Source organism: Vidua chalybeata, chromosome 7 (genome assembly GCF_026979565.1).
Source record: "Vidua chalybeata isolate OUT-0048 chromosome 7, bVidCha1 merged haplotype, whole genome shotgun sequence".
Classification (NCBI taxonomy): domain Eukaryota; kingdom Metazoa; phylum Chordata; class Aves; order Passeriformes; family Viduidae; genus Vidua; species Vidua chalybeata.
The window spans coordinates 12,207,315-12,232,248 of record NC_071536.1 but is presented as its reverse complement, the minus strand read 5'-3'; the positions used below and the strand labels follow the sequence as shown (position 1 = coordinate 12,232,248).

The 24,934-nt window shown below is 38.1% G+C and overlaps 1 protein-coding gene across 2 annotated transcripts; it reads left to right on the top strand.

Annotated features, from left to right (window-relative positions):
- The first annotated feature begins 4 nt into the window (after positions 1 to 4).
- On the top strand, positions 5 to 24,908 carry TRAK2 (trafficking kinesin protein 2). Of its 2 annotated transcripts, XM_053947328.1 has the most exons (18): positions 6 to 329; positions 5,664 to 5,981; positions 6,951 to 7,145; positions 11,363 to 11,433; positions 12,102 to 12,218; positions 13,384 to 13,593; positions 15,367 to 15,445; positions 16,303 to 16,433; positions 16,624 to 16,698; positions 17,296 to 17,433; positions 18,182 to 18,261; positions 18,948 to 19,151; positions 19,288 to 19,586; positions 19,859 to 20,137; positions 20,360 to 20,459; positions 20,993 to 21,558; positions 23,394 to 23,515; positions 23,811 to 24,908. In XM_053947328.1, exons 2-18 carry the CDS (start codon positions 5,945 to 5,947, stop codon positions 23,829 to 23,831), a joined length of 2,724 nt encoding a protein of 907 aa, XP_053803303.1. In that variant the 5' UTR covers positions 6 to 329; positions 5,664 to 5,944; the 3' UTR covers positions 23,832 to 24,908. The 2 variants fall into 2 exon arrangements, with proteins under 2 accessions (XP_053803304.1, XP_053803303.1); XM_053947329.1 differs by lacking the exon at positions 23,811 to 24,908 and having other exon boundaries at positions 5 to 329; positions 20,993 to 21,686; positions 23,394 to 23,450.
- Positions 24,909 to 24,934: the final 26 nt, after the last annotated feature.

The window sequence follows — 24,934 nt, the reverse complement described above, 5'->3', positions numbered from 1 at the left end:
CGCACCAATGGCCCGGCGCATTGTGGGGCTCGTCACTGGCGGCGGCCCGCCGGGGGCTGTAGTTCTGGGCGGGAGCCGAGCGGAAGCCATCGGGGCCCTTCCTCAGTCGCCGCTGTGTTGCATGCGGGGCTGCGGCGGGAAGAGCGGCGCCGGAGGGAGCGCAGCGTGGGCCGAGTAAGCGAGCACTCGGCGCCGGTCCAGCGGTGCCCTGCCGCCTCACGGGCGAGCGGCGCGCTCCGTGCCTCACACCCCTGCAGGGGTTAATCGTCCCTCCTCTCGCCCCGGCCGGGCCATTCCCCGCCGGGCCGCGGCACCACCCGGGCTGGAAGGTACAGCGGGCCGCGCCGGGTGTTCGGCGGCTTTCCCGAGGCTGGTTGGGGTCGGGGCGCGGTGCCCGAGCGTGAGGCGGTGTCCGGGGCTTGGCCCCGCGGTCCCGGGCGGAGAAGGAATTCCGGCGCCTGTCCGGGTTGGCAGCTGACTGGACTCTTTTGGCGGTGGTGATGCTTTAATGTAACGTAGCGCTGTGTTGAGCTCCGTCTATTCAGTGTAAGCGGGGGCTGCGGGGGTGGCGGTGCCCGCAGGCGGTGCCGGGGTGACCTTCAGCGGCCCGGGGTGCCCGTCACCGAGCGGGCTCCCTGGAGGGTCATGTCACCGCGAACACGAGGCAGCCCTCGGTGACATCTTAGCTGTTGGCTTGCTTGTGTATGGAAGGCAAGGAAATTCTAGCTGCTAGCAACTTCTTAATCACATTGTTTCATTTTAATCAGCTGGTTAAACTGGAGTACCAGTATCTGTCATTAAGTGTCATTTACTCTGCCGTCCATGCTAGTGGAGAAATCTTATGTGGAGTAACGTGCTCTTACTTTTATCTTTAATGCAATCTTCAGCTGTTGCATAGGTGCCTATTTCTTGCTTATGTTTCACAGTTACTCTTAACTGATTATGACAGTCTGATGCAGATATTTGATATACTAATAAATAACTTAAGTCAACATTAGAAAGCAACAGTCGATTTTAGGTTTGTTTTCAGATACTTGTGTTCTTTCAAAAGATGTAGCTCTTAGTAAAAATAGGCAGAACTTCTTTTTAATTACACTTCTGACACTGAAGCGAAATTGAAAAAAAAATATTTTCCAATACCTGAAATTTTTCTACTCTAGTGGCAGTGTGACTATTAGAGCTGTATCTGTTTATCGAATTTCTGTTACGAGTACCTGAAAATGTAGTTTGAAGAGCATTGGGAAACCACAGACTTTCCTGAGGGTGGTTTGCCTCTAATAGTAGACTTCTGGAATTAATACTGTGTAGTAGAAGTGCTGTCTTTCAGGAATGATAATTGTGATTTGTTGATTAGTTTCCAAGAAGACACAAATAGAGCATTTTCATTTCTGGTTTGATTGCTAGTGATATTCTGGTGACTGAGTCATATAGATCAGTTTGGTTAATTCTAATACAGAATTGTATCTTAAAATGCTGAGCACTGGCTGGGATGTAGGTCAAGGAACTGAAACTACTTTTTTGGGTGATCAGCCATGCATCAACTGAAAGTGTTAGCAATTTCAGTTAAATGTTATTCAAGTTAATTTTCTCCTGAAAAAAGAAAATTTGTGAGAAAAGATGCATACAGATAGTAGTGTTTTGATTATGTATTTACATAAAAAATCTAGGAATTAATAGAACATAGTGTGTGTCTTTAATGTAGGTAACACTCATAGTTTCAGACTAAGGCAGACTTCAATTAGGCATTTGCTGTTTTTACATTGTACTAAGGGTGACATAGACAACCTCCAAACATGTAGGACTTAAATCTTAACTATCAAGCTGTGGTATTCAACAGTATGCATGTATACAGGTACATAAAGCATATATACATGTATTTGACAGGTAGTGTTGCCACTTTGGAGAGCATAAGCTGTTACAAATGACAGACAAAGAGAATAAGTGAGCGTGGTTTGGCGTGACTGTAGATAAAATAGGACGAAGGAATGTCATTGCCAGTTTCATGATCCCCATGTGATTCATCATTCTCCAAGAGGTGTTCTCCAGCTTCCCCTCTGAAGCCTTCCCCCCATCCCAGAAGAAAAACAATTATGATTGGAAGTCTGTTGCAGGCTTGTTTATGACCATTACAGTTGGTTTTAGGATTATGTTGGCATACTCTTTTAAATATTTTTTTCCTTACATGAGCGAAACACAAGCACTAAATAGATTTTTGTAGGGATAGTATTGGCTGAAAATAACAGGTGTTAGGCAAACGGCAAATGTTACTTCTGATAGACAAAGTTTGTGTTCACATAGATTTGTTTTTCAGTTGATAATCCTTTGTCCTTCATCTCCTACTGGATGGTGTTGAAAAATTTGGCCTCTGCTTCTGAGCACTGGTCCCAGGAATGTTTTGGCAGCAATTCAGTGTGGTCATGTTTGCTATAAGAATAGAACTGTTTCATTAACCTTGAAATGCAGAATATGTTGATTGCTATTAGCTGGCTTGACAGCATTCCAATTTTAGCAATGGAAAAAGTACTGTGTTAATGACTTGATACAATTTTTAAATTGCATGCTTACATGGCAGTAAAATTTGGCATCTGAGAATAATAACAATGAATAACTCATTTACTTGGCTTGCTTTTGGAAAATGGATGATGTCTTCTCTCTTAGTCAAGTTAGAATCTTCTTTGTTGTTAGAATCTTCTTTGTTGTCAAAATTTTCTTTGTGTTACTTGTGGCCTAATGTCTTGAATCCTGGAATTGTACAGAGAAGCAGACCTAGTTTAGTCTTTCCAAGTACTTGTGAGGAGTCAGCTGCTCTCAACAAATGAAAAATAGCAAGAATAACAGTTTATTTATGTTGCAGTTTGGATATTGTCGATATAGATGCCAATATTTCGCATACATTTTTAACTTTGTGGACAAAGAAATAACACATACAGTTGTCTGTGGTTTCCAGTTGTAAAGCAACTCCCTGATCTTTCTCATAATTCAGGTTTGAATCAGAGTTTCTCTAGTGGTAGAATGTCTTCAGAATTATATTCTATCTTGAGTTGTCCCAGCTCCTTCTGCATCCCTCTGAAATTGCTCAAAGTGGTACTTACAAAGACAAGAGCAATTTTCAATGCTTTATAACTAAATTATCTTTTTCTAAGATTTTAGTCAGTATTGCTTTTTCAAGCAATCTTCACTAGGGTCTTCTGACTCACTGAAGGAAAAAATTATAAAATCTCTTTAGAACAACTTGGATTCTCTAGGGCAGATTCAGAAGGTGCAGGAATAGTTTTGACTTCTACAAGAAGTGTGCTATATGTAGCCCAGGTTTTAGCTCACTGTTTGGAGCCAAACGATAGCTGAAATGTGAGACACACATTGGGGAGTAAAATTTAATCTAGAGATTACGGAAACACTAAGATTGGGATAGGTATGTGTGTAAAATGTTGTCTGATATTTTCATCTCTCATGAACCTTCCTTGAAAAAAGCCTTCTGAGAGCACCACCCCTGCATATGGGTTGTTCTCCAATATTTGAATTTCCCTTGTTTTTCCTGTGCACAGTGAGCCTATTAGTAAAAGACGTGAACATCAATGGGAAATTGGCCTATGAGAGAGTAGGGGGACAAAACTGATAAGATGTAGATCAGTGTAGAATAAATATAGTAAATTGACACTGGAAATAATCTTTATAAATAAAGATTAAAATCGATACCTGAGAAACTTTTCTAGCTTCTCTTTTGGACATGTCTTTCTGCATGATTTAACAATTTTAATTTCTAGTCCATCTTTTTATAGCATGGTCATATATTTTAAAGCCATGTTATAAATTTTATGGGGTTTATTTAAATGTATTTAATCATAGTTTTGACTTGCAGGAGGAATCTGCAGTTAGGAAATTGTTTTATAGCTGCAGTGTAGAAGGTTCATGGAGTTACTTTCAGGGTGGAACTGCCCAGTGCTTGAATTTCTACAGAAGTTGCCCCATGGTACAGGAAACTAAAGCTATGAGAAGCACTGGAAATGCAAGCATTAACTTTTATGGTGTTTGCTTATGTAGTAAACTTCTCAAAGGTTTTACAAATGAGTTTGCTCTTTCAATTCAATAGCTTGGTGTTGGCCTGGTGCTCTAGAAAACATTTAGCCAAATCATCTTCCACCCCCCACCCCCCTTGGCTGAACTGAGACTGACCTGCTACAAATAGTGCTTCTGCTTTGCCCTTAGAAGAGAGATTAAAATCAATCTTGAGAAGCAGCAGCATTCATTTTTACAGTTTTAAAGCTCAAAGGAAAAAGATTGAGTTAGAGTTGTGAAGAAACTGTCCTGTGCTGCTGAACTTTGTCTAGCTGTCTAGTGACTCTTCTTGTTACAAAATAAAGTCATTTGCATGTGTGGGTCTACAGCAGTCTAATTAAATGTCTTATATTATTCTGTATTAAGTTGTTTTAGAGAAGGGGGTATGTATAGTTCATGCTTTTCAGCAATCCATTTAAAAAACAGCCTATAGAATTTTTTTAAATGCTAGAAGCATTTAGATAGAAAATATGCCTGAAATCTCAAGTTTTTCTTTTTTATTAAGTGTTTAATATGCATAATAATTACAACTGATAAACAGGTCACATACATAAAGAAATGAATGACAAAACAAGAAGATACTGCACACAAGTATGAGCTGACCTTAATGGAAGAAAGTTCTTTTTTGATCTCCTGCCAAAGTCTACGAGCAGATGAACTGGCAGGCTCCAGACTTGCTTTAAAAAGCTCCTGCACTGTCCATTTTAATCATGTCAAATAAGAGGTTGCTATAGACAGCAAAACAAACCTCTGATTGTTGTGCTTGATGATTTGAGATCTTGGGGAAACTGTTAAAAGCAAATTTTAAATTAATGAAGGCTTTTAAGAGAATTTTATGTTAACTGAATGCCAGAGGAGGGAAAAGGAGACTGGTTTTCTCTTCAGTTTTATATCTTTCTCTCATCTAGAACTACTGTTTTATATGGAAGGTGATTAATCAGTCTTGGCAAAGGAAAAGTGTATACTTCATTAAACTCTTCCGATAGCTTATCTGAATCAGTCACAGTAGTTTCATTTTCTGGTTTATCTGAGTCCCTGCTGAAGAGAAAACACAAATTTTATCACAATCCACGAAGTAAATTTTTGATAGGTCCAATTTTTAATTAATAGATTTCTAAAGGAAAAGAGACTCAAGCAAATGCTTGTGTAAAACTTAAATTTTTTTAACAATTTAAATGTTAAGGGTGATGTTTTTAAAATCCTGACTTTAGAATCCATCACTTTAAATAATGTAGTGGCCTAAAGAAAACGTTTTAGTTGGAGCTGTTGTCTGTTAGCATAAAAAGGAAATGCCTTGTTTCAGTGAATGACCTGAATACACTAAATATTTTATGAAAGAAGATGAATAGTACAGACAAAGAGATATTTGACCAAGTCCATGTTTAAGGTGAGCTATCTGCAGGATGGAAACATATTTTAATGCTACTTTTTATGTGTACTGTGTAAACTGGAAATAAAATGCTTGTTTGCCTTTTTTTTTTTTAATATTTAATTATAGTACAGAGGGGAAATTCACGCTGAAAGAAACAAAGTCACAGCAATTTACCTGTCTCCCTTGAAAGAGTGAAATCTGTTAAACCTGGGCATTCTCTCTGTTTTATTTTTAGGTGATGGGTGAACTGAGAAGCTGGTGAAGCTTACATGAAATACTTCTACTGATCAGTAGCCCAGGTGAAATAGGCATGTCCTAAGATGGCAGTAGATCTGGAGTATGAACCAGCCTACAGAAGTGAGTCGATGCCGGATTTGTGAGCCTCTGTGCCTTGATGGCTCTCACTTACGCTGTCTCTAAACCAAAGCCATCTTTTTACCAAAGCAGTAAAGGAATGGTGCACAGCTTGATTACAGAATGTTCTTTCCAAGGAAGTGAACTGTGAAGGAAAGACTCATGAGTTTTGATCCCAGGGGCTTGGAGAGCGTCCCTGGTAAGTTGAAGAATTGCTATTAAAAATCTTGAATGTGTCTTAACATGTCATAAAGCACCAACCTGAAGACAACCTTATGTTTCACATTCTTTGTGCTGCTTATGTGGTATTGTAGAGGAACAAAACCAGTGACATTAGACTCACTTGTAAAGTCACTGTGCACTGTGAAATACTGTATATAGAATTCGTACTGTCAATATACAACATTGGTGTTTTTTCCATAGAAAGATACTGCAGATAGTATTCATCCTGAGTGGAAATCTTGCAAAGATAATCATTGCATACCATTGATATTTTACCAATTTAGTATTAATGTGGTTTTTTTGCAATAACTGTGAAGAGATTAAGGGACACACACAGCATAGAAAGAGCTAAACTTTGATTGCAGGGGTTTAGTATCATGTTTCTCAGAGTGTGATTCCATAAGGATGATAATGAAGTTTTATACTTCTTCCCTGATTTCAAAGCAGTATTCACTTGATTTTGCTTACTTTTAAGATTGTTTACATCTATGTTCATTATCAAATCAATGCATAAAACAGAAGAACAAGAAAAATGTGAATTTCCTTCAGAAAAGGGAAGTGTAACAACTATGAAAAGTCAATGAGACTTTAGGAAATCAATAGCTGGTAAAATGTAGGTTTGTGTTTTAGCTCAATGAAGAGGAAAAGAGAAATTCAAACTTAGTACATACATTATATTCAGGAAGTTGGAGGGACACAGTATACCATCTTTTCAGGAAGTTTTGGGATCAGCTGGGGGTGAGGAACTTAAAAGTATTGCAGTATAAATCAAGCATTGATTCAGTAAGTATTCTGTTATTTTGTCTGGTACAGAATAATTATTTCCACATCTACTGAAGATTTATGAAGTATTTTATAGTACATAAAATGTATAGTACTGTAGCAGCACTATTAAATTTTACATATATTTAACAATGCACTATTACTGGCATTTACTCTCTTTCAGATGGCTGCTCCAATGAGGACCTTCCTGAGGTGGAGTTGGTGAGCATGCTGGAAGAACAGTTGCCAGATTACCAGTTACGAGTGGACTCTCTGTACCTGTATGAAAATCCAGACTGGATTCAGCCCATGGCTTGCCATGGCCGGCTGCCGGAGATGGCTGCTCCAGCTCGTGAGGAGGACTCCTTCCGTTACATGAGTGAGTCGGTATTTATTTCCCCAGATACTGAAGATAAAAATCTAGATACGCAGTTAATAGTAGGAAATGGTCAAATCTGGAAAACTTTGGACAGGTGGAAGAAAAGGCTGATTTCAGGGGACGTGCTTGGGGTTCACACTGCAATTCTAATGGCTGACTTAAGATGGTTAATGACTGCCTGATCATCAGATTACATACTGAAGTAAGAATGAAGATGTGATAGTGAAAAAGAGGCAGGAACCTAGAATTGTGCTAGAAGAGGTATGAGTGTGAAGCAGTTCTGTTTTCAGGAATGTTGACCATGCTGTGGTTGATTTGGTGATGTTCCCCTGATGTTTTGTGTCAGTAATGTTTGTGAAGCACATAATTGCCTGTAGTTTTTAAGTGTTTTCTTGTGAGGAGAATGTATTGTAATCTCTTCAGAGAAATGGGGAAGTCCTGTTTCCTCCATATATTGGAACTATTGGAACAAACCACAGTGAAGAGGGAACTTGTTTTTTATATACAATCTGTAATGATTACCTCTTCCTTGTACATGCTACCTCTAAAAGGGTTTTTTTTGTCATTGTTCTTTGTAGTTTAAGCTTCCCAAGGGTGCATAGCAAAGGAATAACAAAGATTAAAATATCACCTCCCAAGAATGCAGTACTCAACAATTTAGAGTGACCTTGTTATGAGTTGTACTGGAAGGCTTTGAACTCTTTTAACTGTGGAAAGTAATTGGAAAGCCACTTAATGTTTATTGCTGAGACTGTTTCTGATACTAATATTGCAAGCATAAATGATTTTATAGTCGAGTGAATGCTTTTGTAGTTCACTGGAAGCAGTTGTGTGGTTGGTGGGGCGTGTACTTGCCTCTAAGAGTTAATTATAAAGAGGTGGGATCAGAGTCTAGCCGTGCGTGACGTGAAACGCAGCTCTGCCGAAGATTTTGGCTCTGCACCTCACCTGCGTGATGAAACGCAGGGCTCCAAAGGACCTTCAGTCAGTGTGAGCTTGCATTTTCAGCCTGCAGGGAGAGGGAGGGGTTTTATCAACAAAGTTTTCATGAAGCCTGTTGTGTATTATTTGGCTGTCAAGGCTCTGGAGAAAGGTCCATCTTCCTATTTCTCCCAGAGGGTAGTTCTTTTCAAATAGAGAAGGTGTCCTGTGAAAACAGGAAACTGCTTGTAGGAGTTTTTAAAGCAGTTTTTAAAGTTATAAATGTTTTCTTGTAGCAATGACTGAAATTAGTGAATTTAAATTATTAATTTAAATTAATAATTGAATTGAATTAAAAGATAGCAGTTAATCATAACATATAAAACGAATTCTTGTATCATTTAAGAACACTTTTGTAACTGCTGAGTCATGTAAACTCAAACATAAATATGGTTTGTTTCTCCTAGAAATTGTCCAGACGTTGGTTACACTTGAAATCATAGAAGCTTTTTTGAGACTAGTAACCTACAGGGACATACTGGGAGAGTCCCAGACAAATACAGATATAAATCAAATTCTAGTTATAATTATTGTTGAATAACTTGTTAGGTGAAATTTTAATCTTTCTTTGTTGCCTGGAATTGGGAGTAATGTGACATGAAGCATGACATGGGGTTTTAGCTGTGTATCTTCCTCCCCCTGTATATGTATGGAAATATTTTTATAACGTTTTCCAGGAGAGAATGCTGAATATATGGTTTGAGTGACTTTGTATTTGAGAAAAAAGCCCCAAAACAACACAGTAGTTATTGCACTTGAGCTCCTCCTCTTTTTATGGCTGCTGCTGCCTATAAGAAGGTCTGTCCCATAAGGTCTGTCAGTTGGGTTCACACTGGTAGTGTTTTCAGTGAGGTGGAAGAATATTTTCTGCTTCAACTGTGCTAGCATAAGAAATCTTGAATTACAAAAGACCTCTTTGGAACTACTTTGTATGTGTGAATAAAGGGTCATGGCACAACATAACCAAAATGAAGAGTTGCTTGCAACTTTCACTTGGCAAGGTGAGTATTGCATGTGCATGTGTTCTCAAGAGAGAATTCTAATAAACTGTATAGTTTTGATCCTGTACTGAGAGAAAATACAGAAATTTTTATAGAGCTAGGTTTCAAAGCTGTTGGTTCTGTGATTGTAGTTATCAGAGTAAAGATATTTGCTCTTGATTTTAGGTACTTACCTACCTGAATAACCTTGGAATTAGCATGGAATCAGTGTAAATTTTTATTAAAGGGACTGGATAGAAACTTATAACTTGAAATCACCTGCTAGGAGCAGTTACCACAGGAGAGCTGGCTATAATATTCTGCCTGTAATGGCTGTATCTTAGTTATGTATGTGAATTTTCCAGATATTAATAAGTTAGATGTGTTTGGAGTCCCCTTTCCAGCAGCTAGTCTCAGCAACCAAGTAGTTCAGTAAAATTGTCCTCCAAATGCATTTTATGCTACTGATAGATACGTACTTTAAATTTAGTAGAGAGTTTCTATTTTTTCCCTGCTTAGAACTACAGTTAGTAAGTGAGAGTGCTATAAGTTGAAAGCTCCTGCATGCTTAAACAGCATATGTTGGGTTTTTATGCCTACTGATCTACTTGATGAAAAGCATTTGGTTTGTTACTTTGATATATTTTTCTTTTAAGCTTTTAGAGAAACAGTAAAACTTTTCCTTCTGTGTTGTTCTTCCTGTTCTTCTGTCTTTCAAAATTACAAAGAAGTTTCTTTTATTACTAAAATGCAACTTTGATCTTAGTATAGCTGTAGTGTTATGCTTTAAAAGGTTAATTGTGGCCATTATGTATGTGAAGGGTATAGACAGTTTATATAACATATGTAAATAAAGTTAGTGTGCACTTTAGCTTGGCACTTTACTATCTCATAACTAAGTCCTCAACAAAACAAAGAAAAGAACTGATAATTGATACCACTGTATATTCAGAGTAAGAATGCAATTTAAACAAGGTGAAAGAGTGAAGGAAATATTGAGATCAAACCTATAGTAATCTCATTTTGCAGTTCAGTGATGATGGAATTCATTTTGAAACAGGTTAACTTAAATTTTCATCTGAAGGAGGTACTTCTGTAATTCTTAAATTTATATTACTGCCTTCTTCACTTTAATGATCCTGACTTCATAAAGCAAAAATAGCAAATTGCTGTTGAGCTTAGCACAAACGTTCATCATCCGATAGAGAGATGTAGAATTCTGCTTCTGAAGAAAATTATATTTAAATGATTCCCTAAAAGGCCTTAGAAAGTGTTAATAGTGAAAAAACTATGTTTACACATGCATTTATTTTTTGATTGTGGTAGATGCATGGCAGAAAATTACCTATTTCCTTACATTTTAATTCTTTCTCTTCTTTTTTCTCTTTTTCCCTTCCATATCTTTCATTATCTGTCACTCTAGCTCTTATTGAAATTCCTTCCTCCTCCTTGGATGGATCTCACAAATTTGCACAAGGTAATTAAGATGCCTTTGTTACCACCATCTTTTTATCAGGACATGAACAAGAGCAGACCAATGCTTTGCAGTTCTAGCACTGTGTTTTGTTCAGAGGTGTCACAAATTCTTCATGCTCTGCTTATTCCTCACTCAGTCCTCTTTCCAATCCTACTGTTTCTCAATTTTTTAATAGTTTTACAAACTCTTCAAACATTAGAGTCACTTGATTACTAAGATAGCATTTACTGCTACATCTAAAACCCAGACATACATCATCTCATTTCTTCTGAATTGTTTCCAAGATGGTCAAGCCCTTAATAAATACATTTTCATGACTTGTCTCAGGGGTCTCCATACTTCCTGTGTACAGCTGTCACACAGCCTAGTGGGAATTTTGCTTCAGGGTTAAAGTATGTGTTTAATTGTATTTGGATATGCTCCAATATACTCCTCCTTCTCTCCCCAGCAGGCTGGAGGATTCAATTGCTTAGCTGTATTCAAAAAGTTGCTCTTAGGAGTTTTTTCTCCTTTTTCTAAATTTGAAAGATGTGTGAGCACTTCAAGTCTTACTTAACATTGCTGAAAAGCGCAAATGTTCAATACCTCGTTTATCAATTTCCCAAATGATTATTGTTTCACATTTCTGAAGTTGAAGGTGCATTTTCATAGCTTCTGCTAGCTTCATCAACCAAGTACTGTATTTGTATATAAACAACATCATCTGAGTTCAGCTCTCCTTCTTCCCACAATCTTCTTGTCTTTCCTTCAATAAAATAAGCATGTTTGTCTCTCTTCAGTTCTTGGCACAGATAATGTGGAGCAGAAAGACTGCGGTGAAGCTGACATGGTCAAACATCTGTTAGCTGAGGTATGCTTGTCACTGTCACGCTGTGTTAATGCAGTTGAGGGAATGTATTTGAGGGAGAGTTTTTATTCAGCTGTTGACCATTTTGATTCAGTTATCTTCAAGAGCTGCTTATCAAACACGTGAGTAATGAGAAGCTACCCATTTGCTTGCACCACCTCAGAAACAAAATGTAACAAAACTATGGGCACCCATGAAGCCAGTGAGTATAAGAAAGAAACAGCTTTCTTCTGATTTCCTGTTGCTCCTCTGCTTGTACCCTTTCACCACTGTTTAAGCTGAGCAGTCTGTTCTGGAGGAAGTGTGACTGGGAAGGCCACAGGCCTAAGTAAGTGTGTGATTTTTGTGTGTGTGTGTTATTCAACAGAGCCCACGTAATCTTTGTACTCAGCACAAAACACAAAACGGTCCCCAGGTTTGGTGCTTTCCCTTCCTGTTACTGCAAATGGCTGTGGAGGAGAATATGCTGTATCAAAAAACACAGTTATGGATGTGTTCTGGATCCAAGTGATGAAGCATTAATAATTTTCTAACAGTGTTGATCTATTTGAGAGTGAAGGGGGAATCTCAGAGTGCTGATGCATTGAGCAATATCTAGGAGAATCTAAAACTACTCTGAATTTAAACCTTACATGATCAAAAGGAAACATTTTTTCTCATTTTTTGAGCAGAAGGATCGGGACCTGGAACTGGCAGCGCGAATTGGACAAGCCCTCCTTAAGCGAAATCATCTGTTGATGGAGCAGAATGAAGCACTGGAAGAACAGTTAGGACAAACTCTAGACAGAGTAAGTGATTGCTTTTCTTTTTTTTTTTTTTTTTCCTTTATTTAGTTTTGTTCTCATTTTTTCTCTCCTTTTTTTTTTTTTCCATTTATGATGGTGGTAAGAGGATTAAAAGAAATATATCATTTTGGGGTGATTGGTGCTCTTGGACTACAGAAATGTGCTTAGGTGCCATTCTCTTGTTCAATCACTTTTTGCAGTCCAGGAATTGAATATGAAGACAACATATTGTAATTACTGAGAAATTATGAGAATGTTAGATATCATTAGGGTATATCAGACTATAAATCTGATTTCCCACTGTTAAACTAAAAATGGACTAATATAAGTCAAAATAAGAGATTGATATCTGACATGAGCTGCTACATAACTTCATGGGTGAGGAAACAGAAAGTGAGCTGGTTAATGGGGTGCTTACACTAATAAACAAATGAATAAATAAAATTTAATGAAAAGTGAATTCTGATCAAGATCTTCACTCCATCTCTTCCTGTAAGCACAAATGCTTGATCTAACCTTTTCTTTGTTTGTTTTTTTTTTTTTTTCCTTAAAAAAATAATTAAATAGTTGACAAATAACCCTGTGGTCAAGAGATGTAGTGTAACCTGCAGTGAAATGGATTCAGCTGCTTGTGTAAAACAGTATGCTGGTGACAAGGATGTACTCATAATCAGCTGTAGGACAGCATAAACTTAGGTATTCATATAAAAATGTAGATAAGCAAAATAGATTTTATCAAAATGAGATCTGTCTCTTCTTTTGTTTTTAATTGTCCTATGGGTCATTTAATGTGCAAACTGGAAGGTACCATTCTGTACATATGAATAGTTGTCTCTCAGTCTTTTTCTCCAGGAACTCAAGAATTCAGAGTAATGGTCATAATCAAAATGATAGCTAGCATTTTAAAATGAAATAATATATCAAGGCAACTGGGAAATCATTTTGCAGTAAACTATTTAAAAAGTAAGTTCTGTTGTTCATTTTGTGGTGTCTTGAATTTTCAGTCTCCCTTGCAGTGGTAAAATTACAATTTTGCGAACTTCCTGTAAATAAATGGAGGTGTGAGCTATTCAGGAGCAGTGACGTTCTAGAGGCTGCATGAAAAATACAGTATGATATTGTGTATGTAAAGTGTATTTCATGTGGTGGTGATCTTCGCTTGTCCTAGGTTAACCAGCTGCAGCATGAGCTGTCAAAGAAGGATGACCTGCTACGTATTGTTTCCATCGCTTCTGAGGAGAGTGAGACGGATTCCAGCTGTTCCACACCACTGCGCTTCAACGAGTCTTTCACTGTCTCCCACGATCCATTGCAGCTGGATGTCTTGCAGGATAAACTAAGAGAGCTGGAGGAAGAGAACCTGGCTCTGCGATCCAAGGTACATCCAACTGACGGCATGTGCTGTGTGTGCTGAGTGTGAAACAAATAATCAGGGTGTTCAAAATCCAGCAGCAGGATTTCTCTTGAAGCACATGGCTATTTTGTGTCACTATACGCAAATCATTCCTGAGCACTTTCCCTCCGTGCCCACATCCTTCTGTTTCCTTCATTCCTCATTATCTCCAGAGTTCTCCAGCAGTCTGTTCTCAGTGCAGTTTGTGATACATGAAAAAGCGTGGGAAGATATATGAGCACCCACCAAAAGTACTTGGACACATCAGGCCCTCCAGCTCATGTAGTTTGTTTTGACATAAATCTGACTGCAATGATCAGGAGTATTTGGGGAATTCCATTCTGATGCCATTGTTTTTGTCAGAAGATATTTAAGGGTTAATAAGCTTCCACTTAAATTATTTTAAAGACACACTTGGTTGTGACTATATGATTAGTTCTCTATTTTAACTGGTCTTTCATGTGTGTAAAGCTTGAACACAGGCTCTAGATGTGCCATTAGAAGGATAGAGACTAAATGGCCAGACAAAAAATGGCTACAGAATGGAACCAACAGCAAAGGTTCCAAGAATTGGAGTCAACGAATGCAGTGCCTTTTCTTTGGTAGTGAAGAGTGGAACTTGTAAAATAGGACATTGTTTAAAACTGGGTTATTTTTGTTGCCTTTAAGAAAAGGGGGTGTTGTTTGTAAGAAAAGTGAAGATAATTTATTTTGTGTGTGTGTGTGTGTGTGGTGTTTTGATTTTTTTATGTGAGTTTTTCCCAATATAAGCTTGTTATACCAGTACTACAGTAGATTCCTTTAATGTCAATAAAATACACTTCTGCCCTTGTTTTATCTCCAAAGTACTCAGCCTGAGATGCCCATTCTTCCTAAAACTCCATAAGATTAACTGGATATGTCAGTAGTGTTGTAGGATAACAAAGAGAAGATTGCCTTTATTTTGCTCCTAAGCCTGTATATGATTGCAAGTTTACAGGCTAGCCAGGTCTCAATCATTCTGTGATATAACATAACCTTCAGTGACTTGAAATAGCCTCAATTACAATGAGCCTCTATTTGATTTTATATTTCTTTTCATGTGACAGCACTATGTAAAGAGGCGTATTTGCCTGCACTTGTGTAAATGTACTGTTTGCTGGGATAATCTTTAAAACCATTTGCTGAGTTTTACAGTGTGAGTCCCTTACTGGCAAACAGTTCTGAGTATAGAAGATTTGGCTGTGCTAAATTTAGTATTACCATCCTCACAATCAAAAGAGACATGGGAATCTAGAGTGCTTCATATTGTTTAGATATGTTGTGATACTCAGTCTCTGGCCCAGAAAATTTAGTCTAAATAGACAAGTTTGAAATATGGAGAAAAGCTGTTCTATTAAGAGATTTTCAGTGCCATAAGAGAGTTGGCTAACATCAGTCAGTTTTCAAGGTGTTTTTTTTAACTTAAGTTTTTGAAACAAATTAAATTGCTTATTTCTGATTTCTGTCTTGGTTCACCTTCCCTACCAAATTACATATTTTTGCAACAGTTTTTTATTAGAGACAAGAGATCAGGCTTTGTTCATGTGTCTATCTGTCTTTCACATAAAACACCTGTAAAATTCTGGGAAACAGGTTATGTTGGAAAACATAACCTGATGCATAGAATTTTTAAAGAGAGAGGGGAGACTCTTCAGTTGCGAGAATTTTAGAAGTAAAAATTTATAACATTATAGATAAACTGAAATTGTTATTGATAAGTGAATAATTTTCTCAAAGGCTTGCCATCTGAAGTCAGAAACCATTACATACGAAGAGAAGGAACAGCAGCTGGTCAATGACTGTGTCAAAGAACTCCGTGAGTATCCAGGCTGTATTTTGCAATAACAGGATGGTAGGTGAAATACCTAGTGCCTACATCTTCTTAGTTAACCCTGAACCTAAAAATGGGCTTCAGTAATTTATGCTAATCATTGAAGTCTTGCCCTTAGCCCAAGTGCAAGGTTGTTTCTGTATTTTATCAGATTTCACTCTGGCATTCAAATTCAGTAGTGTGTTATGTTTAGAAGGGAAAAATGAACACAAAAGGTGATGTCCATAAACTTTCTAAACTGAAGCCTACAGACATTGAAAATCAATAAAATATTCTCCTTGTATATTCAGCACACTTGACACTGAAATGGGTCAGTGTCTACATTCTTAAAACTATGAACACATTAGTTTTAGAATATATCTTATGAACCAAAGCATTTAAATAAGCAAGTGGCTTAATTTGTCTAGAGCAGCTGTTTGTATTTGCTTTGGGGACAGTGGTAGTTAATAACAAGATTAATTCAGAATCAGACTTTTCCAGAATATTTCAAGTCTGGCCTTGATCATGAGTCGTTATGTCATTTGAAATTGTTTTATTGTGGTCATTTCACATACTGATCATGTGTGTTTCAGATTCTACATGCTTGGTTCTTAATATGTTATACCTGCATTTGAAATTAACTCTTTTTCCTCCTTCTCCCCACTGTTACTCTTTTCCTTATGGATGTTCTGAGGCACCTACTTTTATGTATTATGAATTGATTCCTAAGAGAATTGGTGGTTTTGGAGATTGTTTTTTACTTTCACTCATCCTTTCTGGGATTTAGGTTTGGTTTGGGGTTGTTTTTGTGGTTTTTTTTTTGTGGGAGAACATCTTGATTAAGTTCCTTTTGTGTTTTGTAGGGCAAACAAATGCTCAGATTTCCAGGATAACAGAGGAGTTGTCAGAGAAGAGTGAGGAGGTAATTCGCTACCAGGAAGAGATCTCATCCCTTTTGTCCCAGATTGTTGATCTTCAGCATAAACTCAAAGAGGTAAGGGAATGCTGATAAAGTGTCCGTGTGTGCACAGATATCTGTGCAGCATGCACATGCCAGTGCTTACCGCAGGCAAAAACTGACTTGGCAAGCCACGGGGTTGCACTGTTCCTGGAAAGTGTGGCAGAGGATCAGTCTCTTGGGGAAATCAGCTGAGAAAATGATGAGCACCTTTTTGTGCTTTCAGAATATGATTGAGAAGGAGGAGCTGAAACTTCACTTACAAGCCTCCAAAGATGCTCAGAGACAACTGACAGCAGAGGTATTTAAGACTTCTATAACATACATTTAGATAAATGTTTGGGACAGAATACAGGAGAAAGAAAACTGAGAGAAAGTGGGAACTACTGCTTTTTAATTATGTAGGATTTTAATCTTTCATTGTGTTAAGTCATATGATTGGAGGAAAAGAATGATTATTTTACTTAAGCCTACACAAATATTTTTGTAGTTCACAGGAGTATAAAAGGCAAGGAGCGTGTTTCAAATAGGGAGGTCTTACTATTCTTAGTTATGAGAAAAAGAGTGCTTTAGTGTGAATATTACTGATTGTATCAACAGTACTGTGGCTCATTAGATTTTAAGGCAGTTCTCTTTTTTTGCTTCTTTTGCATCAGTATTTAGTGTATTTGCATTTTTTCAATGTATTTTCCTTTGAATTTCATCATACTTTTTCCTCTTTTGAATCTTTGTGCTTTGTCACTAAAACTGCTACGGATGCTGTACTGTTGTCCATTCCAGTTGTGGGCATGTGCCCTGCAGCTGAAAGAATCTTGCAGTGTTGAATCAGCCATTCTAGGTTACTGCAGGAGTTCATTCTCTCCGAAGAGATCATGTGATGGCCTCTCGTCTCTTCCAGCTCCATGAGTTTCAAGACCGGAATGCAGAGTGTCTGGGGATGTTGCACGAGTCCCAGGAAGAAGTGAAGTTGCTGCGCAGTAGAGCCAGCTCTGTCGCTTGTCTCTGCCACCCGCAGTCTCGTGGAGCATTTCCTGTGGTAACCAGCACCTCTAGCGTGGCACACACCAGCTGGCACACACAGCTGTGGCAGTGAGCAGCTGTAGGAGCACAACAGCCTTTGCAGGAACTGCAGCCAGAACTATTTTGTAGTAGACAAAGGAGCTGATCTGTTGGTTTTTCAATTCTTTAATGTGTACACTTGTTAGAAATTTAGGAAATTAGTTAGGAAACTAACTGTTCACTTGACATACTGTGACACTGCAATTATTTTTCCATTTCTGTTTAATAAGGGAATTGGCATGTTCTATAGCTTATGCTCAGTTGTGCTGGTGTCTTGTTTGATGTTGGTGTGAATTTTGTAACTCAACAGTGTTTCTTTAAGAAACAGAGCATCTCACATACTCAAAATATTTGGGAATTCTTCAGGTTTTGGTTGGTTGCTCTGTGTGTACAGAATCACTCATGTACACTTGTAAGAAGTGCTCTTAAAACTGTAGCTTAACTAAAGCAACTAACATACAGAGTACATAAAGAAACACAAAGAAAAAGCAAATGTTGCTAATGAAAACTGAACCCCATCCTGGTTACACATGGGTATAGTTATGGTGGAAAACTGTCCCACATGCCCTTACTTCAGAGGCAGAAGGGTTTGTCCAAAGCATACTGATACTGGGCAAACAAATGCTGATTGTTAAAAGTAATTTTACAGATATTTTCTGCTAAAATTGTCAGAAGGAAGACTTGAATCTAATTTGTCAACTCTTATGGTTTCCATTTTTCTCTAGGATTCCCTTGCAGCAGAAATTGAAGGGACAATGCGGAAGGAATTGAGTCAGGCTGATGAATCTGTTCTCTCCAAGCAAAAGTATGTTTTCAGATCTCCATGTGCTATTTTGATACTTATCCATAGACTTGTATTAATTAAGGTGAAACTGATTTCGGGGACTCCATAAATGCATATATTCCCTCTATAATGTTTTCATTGTAAATAAAAAAAGGTTTGTAGTATTTGGTAATCTTTTCAATTTTGAAACCTGCTACTCTTACTTGATTCTATAAAGAAGCTGGGAATTGATAAAAGGATGTTATTTCATTCTTTAATTTGAAACTTCTTGATCCAAATTCTCTGATGCACAGGACTAGTTTTACCCCTTTTAATGCTTATAGAAAAATTGCTGGACAAATGACATTATAGCTGAAAGATATATAAGAGTTTTTAAAACCCTGAAGACCTGTTCATGATTCTGAGCAAGGAGTAATAAACTAAATATGTGCTTCTGAAAGCATATACAAATTAAATAAATAAAATATATACTTTTGAATATTCTAAAGCAGTTATCAGTAGAAGTTCAGATCTTTCAGGTAAAGAAGTGGTAATTCTGATGCTTAATAGAGTAGATCTCTTGAAGACATGAGTGTTTAGGCAATCATGTTTTTCTGAACATCTTATAGTGGGGTCTCCACAGACTTTTCAAACTTTGTTTTTCAGAGATTTTTCTTTATTATATCTTCTTTGCTTCTGAAAACCACGTTTGTTTGTCTTTTCCACAGGGTTCAACAGAAGCGAGTGTTTGACACTGTCAAGGTTGCTAATGTCATCCGTGGCCGCTCCTCTTCCTTTCCTGCGCCGTTGCCAATCCCTGGATCAAATCGCTCGAGTGCTGTTATGACAGCAAAGCCCTTCCAGTCTGGCGTGCACCACTTGGAGTGCCACACACAGATGGCCCCAGGGAGCAGCTCTGAGAAGAATTTGAAGTAGGAAGCACAGCCTGTTACCTTCTTCTGAAAAGAACTGATTCAAAACTAAACCCAGACTGGACTTCTGCTGTATAATAGAGAAATAGTTAATTTAATGGGGTTAATATCTATTATTATTTGATGTTTCTCACAGAGACACTCACAGTTCTGGCCAGCCGGGAACCCCTGGAGACAATGACCTGGTCACAGCTCTGCACAGGCTCTCTCTGCGTCGTCAGAACTACCTGAGTGAGAAGCAGTTCTTTGAGGAGGAGTGGGACCGAAAAATGTATTTGCTGGCTGAGCAGAAAGATGAGGCTAGTAGCTGCAGTACACCAACAGAAAGCTCTTTTTCCCCAAGTACAAACTCAGAATTCACGGATCTCTCTGCCAGCTCTAGTAATCTCCGCGTTCTCCTACCAGAGAAGTTGCAAATTGTCAAACCCATTGAAGGTAAGAGGATGATCTTTCTTCTCTCATTAGCAGAAAAGGATTTTATGTTTGCCAGCTAAATCATCGTATGTACAGCTGGGTATGATGTGCAGTAACAGGAAGCAGTAGTATTTGGTAGGCTCCATGCCGATGTTAGGCTGCTTCTTGGCATTGCTGTCCAGTGGGTGTGTGGCTCACAGCAGCCAGCTGCACTTCTTTTCATAATGCATTCTTGTAACTCGATACAGTAGTAGGTAATGGCTCTCTGAATCTCTTCTCTTTTGTCACACCAGGATCTCAGACCCTTTTTCATTGGCAGCAGCTTGCTCGACCCAACCTCGGCACCATTCTTGACCCAAGACCAGGTGTTGTTACTAAAGGCTTTACCCCTCTGTCTGATGATACTGTGCACCACATCTCTGACCTGGAGGAAGATGATGAGGAAGAGGGTGAAGGAGGTATAACATTTCAAGCACAACAGTCCTTCCCAGAGGAAAAGAAATGTGCATTGTCAAAGCCAGCAGCAGGCATTTTCGTGCCACCTATTACTTCAGCAGCAGTACCACTCACTGGTAAGAAGCATGGTTAGTGTTTCTTCCTAAGTCTATTTAGCAGTGTCCTTTACTCTAGGGAAAGTATTTGTGTGGTAATGCTGTCTTTGCTGTTCTTGTTCTTTACTTCAAAAAAAAGGACTCAAAAAATTAGCAGTGATAATAACATTGTCTTAGACTTTGATTCATTCTTCTATGTCTTTTACTTTTATCCTTAATGCATGTAAATTCTTCACATTGCAGCCTCAAATCCAGGGAAGTGTCTATCTTCAACAAATTCCACATTTACCTTCACTACCTGTAGGATCCTTCACCCATCTGATGTCACTCAAGTAACTCCCAGGTATGAGGACTGCTAACATTCTAAATGCTGCTGCATAGGATTAAACAGTTACTTTCTGGCTTTTGATACATGGACCAGTTTTAAAAATACTAAGGCAGTTAGGCAACATGTAGGATGTTACTTATAAAAATAGTTGTAATTACAAAGGAAAACTTGGAATTCTCTAGAGTGAGAATTAAAACAAGTTAAGGTAACTTGAAGTAAATTTTAACTCTTAAGTAGCAGATGCCTTGTAGCATACAGCTATTGTGGAAAAAAAAATTCCATGATGATTTATTTTCTGATTCGGTTATATTTTTTTTAATTAACTGGACAACTATGTTAATATTCTGTCTAATAGAGTACAGGAGATCACAGAAGGTAAATTCATTGGTACTTTGCAGAACAATAATTCTGAATACTGAAGCTGTCACAGCTGATAGCAATAGTTAAGGTTTTTCTTGAGTCTTCTGTATACAAAAATGCAAATGAAGAGCAGGTATATAAATGTCTAATGTGTGTATATTCTTTGTTTAATTTTTATTTTCTTTCAGTTCCATGGGTGCTCTATTTTCACTGGGGAATACTGGCAGTAGTACTGGAAACCCAGTAGTGAGCACTCCATCAGCTCTTCCTTACAGACTAAGTACTGGAGAATTTGTTACCAACAGAAGAGACTCAACTACTACTTTCAGCAGCACAAGCAGCCTGGCTAAACTTTTGCAAGAACGAGGCATCTCTGCCAAGGTTTATGACAGCCCCATGTTAGAAAAACTGCCTTTGCTGCAACCCCCTCGAACTCTTCCCATTCCTTCTACTCCACCAAATTCTCCTTCGCGTTCACCTTGTCCTTCCCCTCCACTGTTTGAGCCTCGAGTGCATCACTCAGACAATTTCCTGGCTTCTCGACCAGCAGAAACGTTTTTGCAGGAAATGTATGGCCTAAAGCCCTCCCGTAACGTCCCAGACATAGGCCAGCTGAAGATGAGCCTCGTGGACAGACTGAAGAGGCTGGGCATTGCCAGGGTGATCAAGCCCCCTGAAACACAGGACCATGGCAAGAATCAGGGGCCAGAGGTTGGCTTGCAGAGGCAGGACTCAACTGGGTTCTTAAATGCAGGTAGCAACTTAATGGCAGGACTGAGAAGAAACCAGAGTCTTCCAGCCATAATTGGAGCACTGGGAGCTCCTGTTTGCACACAGTCATCAAAAATGGATATACTAAAGGAAGACTAACTGGCCTGAAAGGTGTTTGACTTAGAGCACAGTAAATAATTTGAGGGATGAACATCCAGTACAGGCATTGTTAGGTGTGTTACAGAAGCGTTGGAGAAGGCATGTGCATGTTAAAATGTGGGAAAGACAAGCGTTGGGACCAAGGAGCAAAGGAACACTGCTTGGGTTTGAGGAAGAAGGTTTTTGTGGGAGACAGAAAGGTAAAACCAAAGCTTTATTTCAAGACCCCCTTCAGCATCTTGTCTTAACTTAGTCAGAAGTGAAGACTGTTGTAGACATTTTCAATGTTTTAACCCTTTAACCTCTATGTGTAGGTATTTAATTTTTTTCCACCATACACCCATAGTATTTACTAGTTGTTTGCAGTCAGGCTACATCATTTAAATATAATATTAAAATAACAATCAGTCTGACCAGCATTATCAGCCCAAGTTCCTCTCTGTAGCAAACAAATATGAAAACTTGGACTTTTTTTTCATTCTTTTATTTTCCATTTCAGAAGCTCTGCTCTTTTGAACACCTCCTCACTTTGAGAAGCAGGGGAGAGAATCTTTAGCTCTATGTAAGAAAGTAATACTTCAGTTTACAAACACAGGATTTATATTTTGAAAGAGTGCAATTGTGTTAGTGAGGTATTGACAGACGTTAATTTCTTTCCAGAGCTTGTGAACAAAGCACACAGAGAAATGTGCAATGAATAAGAATTAAGAACCAGAATAGTGTGTTGGGGTGAGAACATCCAGCTAAGAAATCTTTCCAAAGTGTAGAGTGCATCTATTTAAATGAGGATAGTTTTATGCACACACACTCACACAAATATCTCAGGCACGTTTCAGCATTGCAAAAGGAAATAAACCCTAGGTGCTTGATTAAGGGCTTCTTTTTAAAGACTTAAATGGAGAACATTTACTTCAAGGAAATTGTTGGAAGTTCAGAAAACTGCCTCTTGTCTTGCCAAGTACACATTCTTTATATTTGATAGTTCTCCAGTAAACTTTATGTCTTTCATTCAATTATTTCTCATTTAAAGTAGGATTTTGTTTAAAAGATTTCATTAAGAGCAAAATTTGTCAGTCTCTAAATAGAAACAGGAAGAAAAAAGCTGGTGTTCTTTGTAGCATTTTAATGAATATTGAAATCCAGTGACCAGTGATGGAGTGTGTTTCTGAACATAGCTGAGGCAGAGTTTCCAACTCAAAAAAGAACTTCATTTTAGAAATCTGGTTTCTGAGTGTTAATTATAAAAATATTACTGCCCATGCTACTTTTTTGATTCCTTCCTGTCCAAGATTCTAATCATAAATGAACAATCTACAACAGATGTTTTGTGTAACTTAAGAAAAAGTTGTCTTTGCCAGTGACCTGAATAGAAACAGCTTCTTAGTCTTTATATAAATTTTCACTGTACCTCTCAACATTATAAAATTATTTGTTTCCATACAATTAGATTAAGCAGTTAAGTTTACCTTCCTGATACTATGTAAGTGGGGTATAGCTGGCAGCTGTCTAGGGGTGTGGTGTGAAGCATCAGTGCAGTCACACTGATTTGCATTTGCTGTTAGGTATATTATCCATAATCAGTACCCTCGTTGCTGCAGAGGTGAATGGAGTAGGGCAGGAAAAGAAAGCTTCTTAACCTTGTTTATAGGAAATTTGTAATGTGGCCTTTACAGTTCTGTAGATCTTGTAATGACTCTTTGATATTTTTGTTTTGTAAAGGGAAAAGGAGTAACCACTTCAAACTTGCACAGGGATTCTTGTCTGTCAGCAGCGCACAGAAATATTCCAGAACTCCTGGAGCTGCCTTTTGCTCTCTAAGCAAAATCTTACACTTACAAAAGGTGAATTTTATTTGAAAGACTATATACGGGTTAATTTTGGTTTTTAAGTGAAAAATATTTAATTTTTTCATGTAAGTATTTATGTTTGTATGTACTTAGCTGTGCATGGTGTCTTGCCTAGCTACATAAGGTAAGAGTGAAAGGAGGGAGTGCCATGTTGGTCTCCAGTGGCCTGGGATGGGTATTTCTGCTGTGTAACTTCCAGGGAAACAAGTTAGTAAAAGCTTAGACAGTTTGGTACCAACAGAGAAGTGTAGCATGTCAAAAGTCCGTCTATTTTATGTGTTTATTGTAGGAATACCTGAGTTACAGATAAATTTTTGAAGGTACTACACCGTGTTTCTAACTGGCTTCATAAGATAACTCCAGCCACTGGATCAGCAGAGTAGCAAATCTGCTAAGGCAGAATTCCTTTGGCAGACTGTGGTTCAGGTAAAACTAATCTACAAGCATATAAATGAAATGCATGTTTCTCTTGGGGACACTTCCCTATTCCATAGCCCAGCAATATAAACTGGCTCAGTTCAAACAATGCTGTGGATGTTGAGAGGTTGGTTTGTTCTGTAGCTGAGGTGTATCATCAGATACTTTACATAAGGCAAAAAGAAAATGGAAGAACCTCTATACCATGGTGTTTGTGTGTGTTTACCCAGTTGGTTGATGCTGTGGTGCAGTGTTCTGTCATGCATTTATGCCTTTAAATAGTCATGCACAGTTTAGCTATACATGCCTGGCTTGCAGTAACAGCGAAAATTGATACTTCTTTCAAGTTTACCATTTTGTACCAAAACCTAGAAGATAAACCCTTTTTTAATATGTGTTTCTGAGAACATTTTAGAAGTTACCATGATTCTAGGAATGATTTGGCTTTTGTTGTTTCCCATAAGAGAGGTGACAAACTTGCATGGCTGACATCCTGCACCAGATCTTTTGAGTAGAGGTAGACCTAGAAGGAATGGAGAATTACATTTTGGCAGGGTTCTGTTACCTTGCAGGTTTGAGTCAAACATGGATGCTAGAAAGGACTTACCCATGCCTGTGCAAGATACAAGAGACAGAAGGGAATTCTTGTATTTACCATATTCCAACTGTCTTAAAGCACAAACTTAAAGCTTTCTAGTTTCACTGTTTGTTTTTGATAAATTCAGTGATACCTGCATGCTCAAAATACCTGTGATCAAAGTTAAACATCTACTGCAGTCGAATAGCAACAGAGAGGGAAGGAAAGTAATTGTATTTGGGCTTCATTTGGCTGTTACATGAGGGGATTACAGTGTTTGAATAGTCTGGGATTTTCATGGTATTTTTTTCCATCTGCTTTTTGCACTTACTGTTGTTTCATAGTGGAATGTAAATTTGATAATAAACATGTATAACATGTCATTTTTCAGTATACTGCTGATCTTCTGTGGTTTGTTC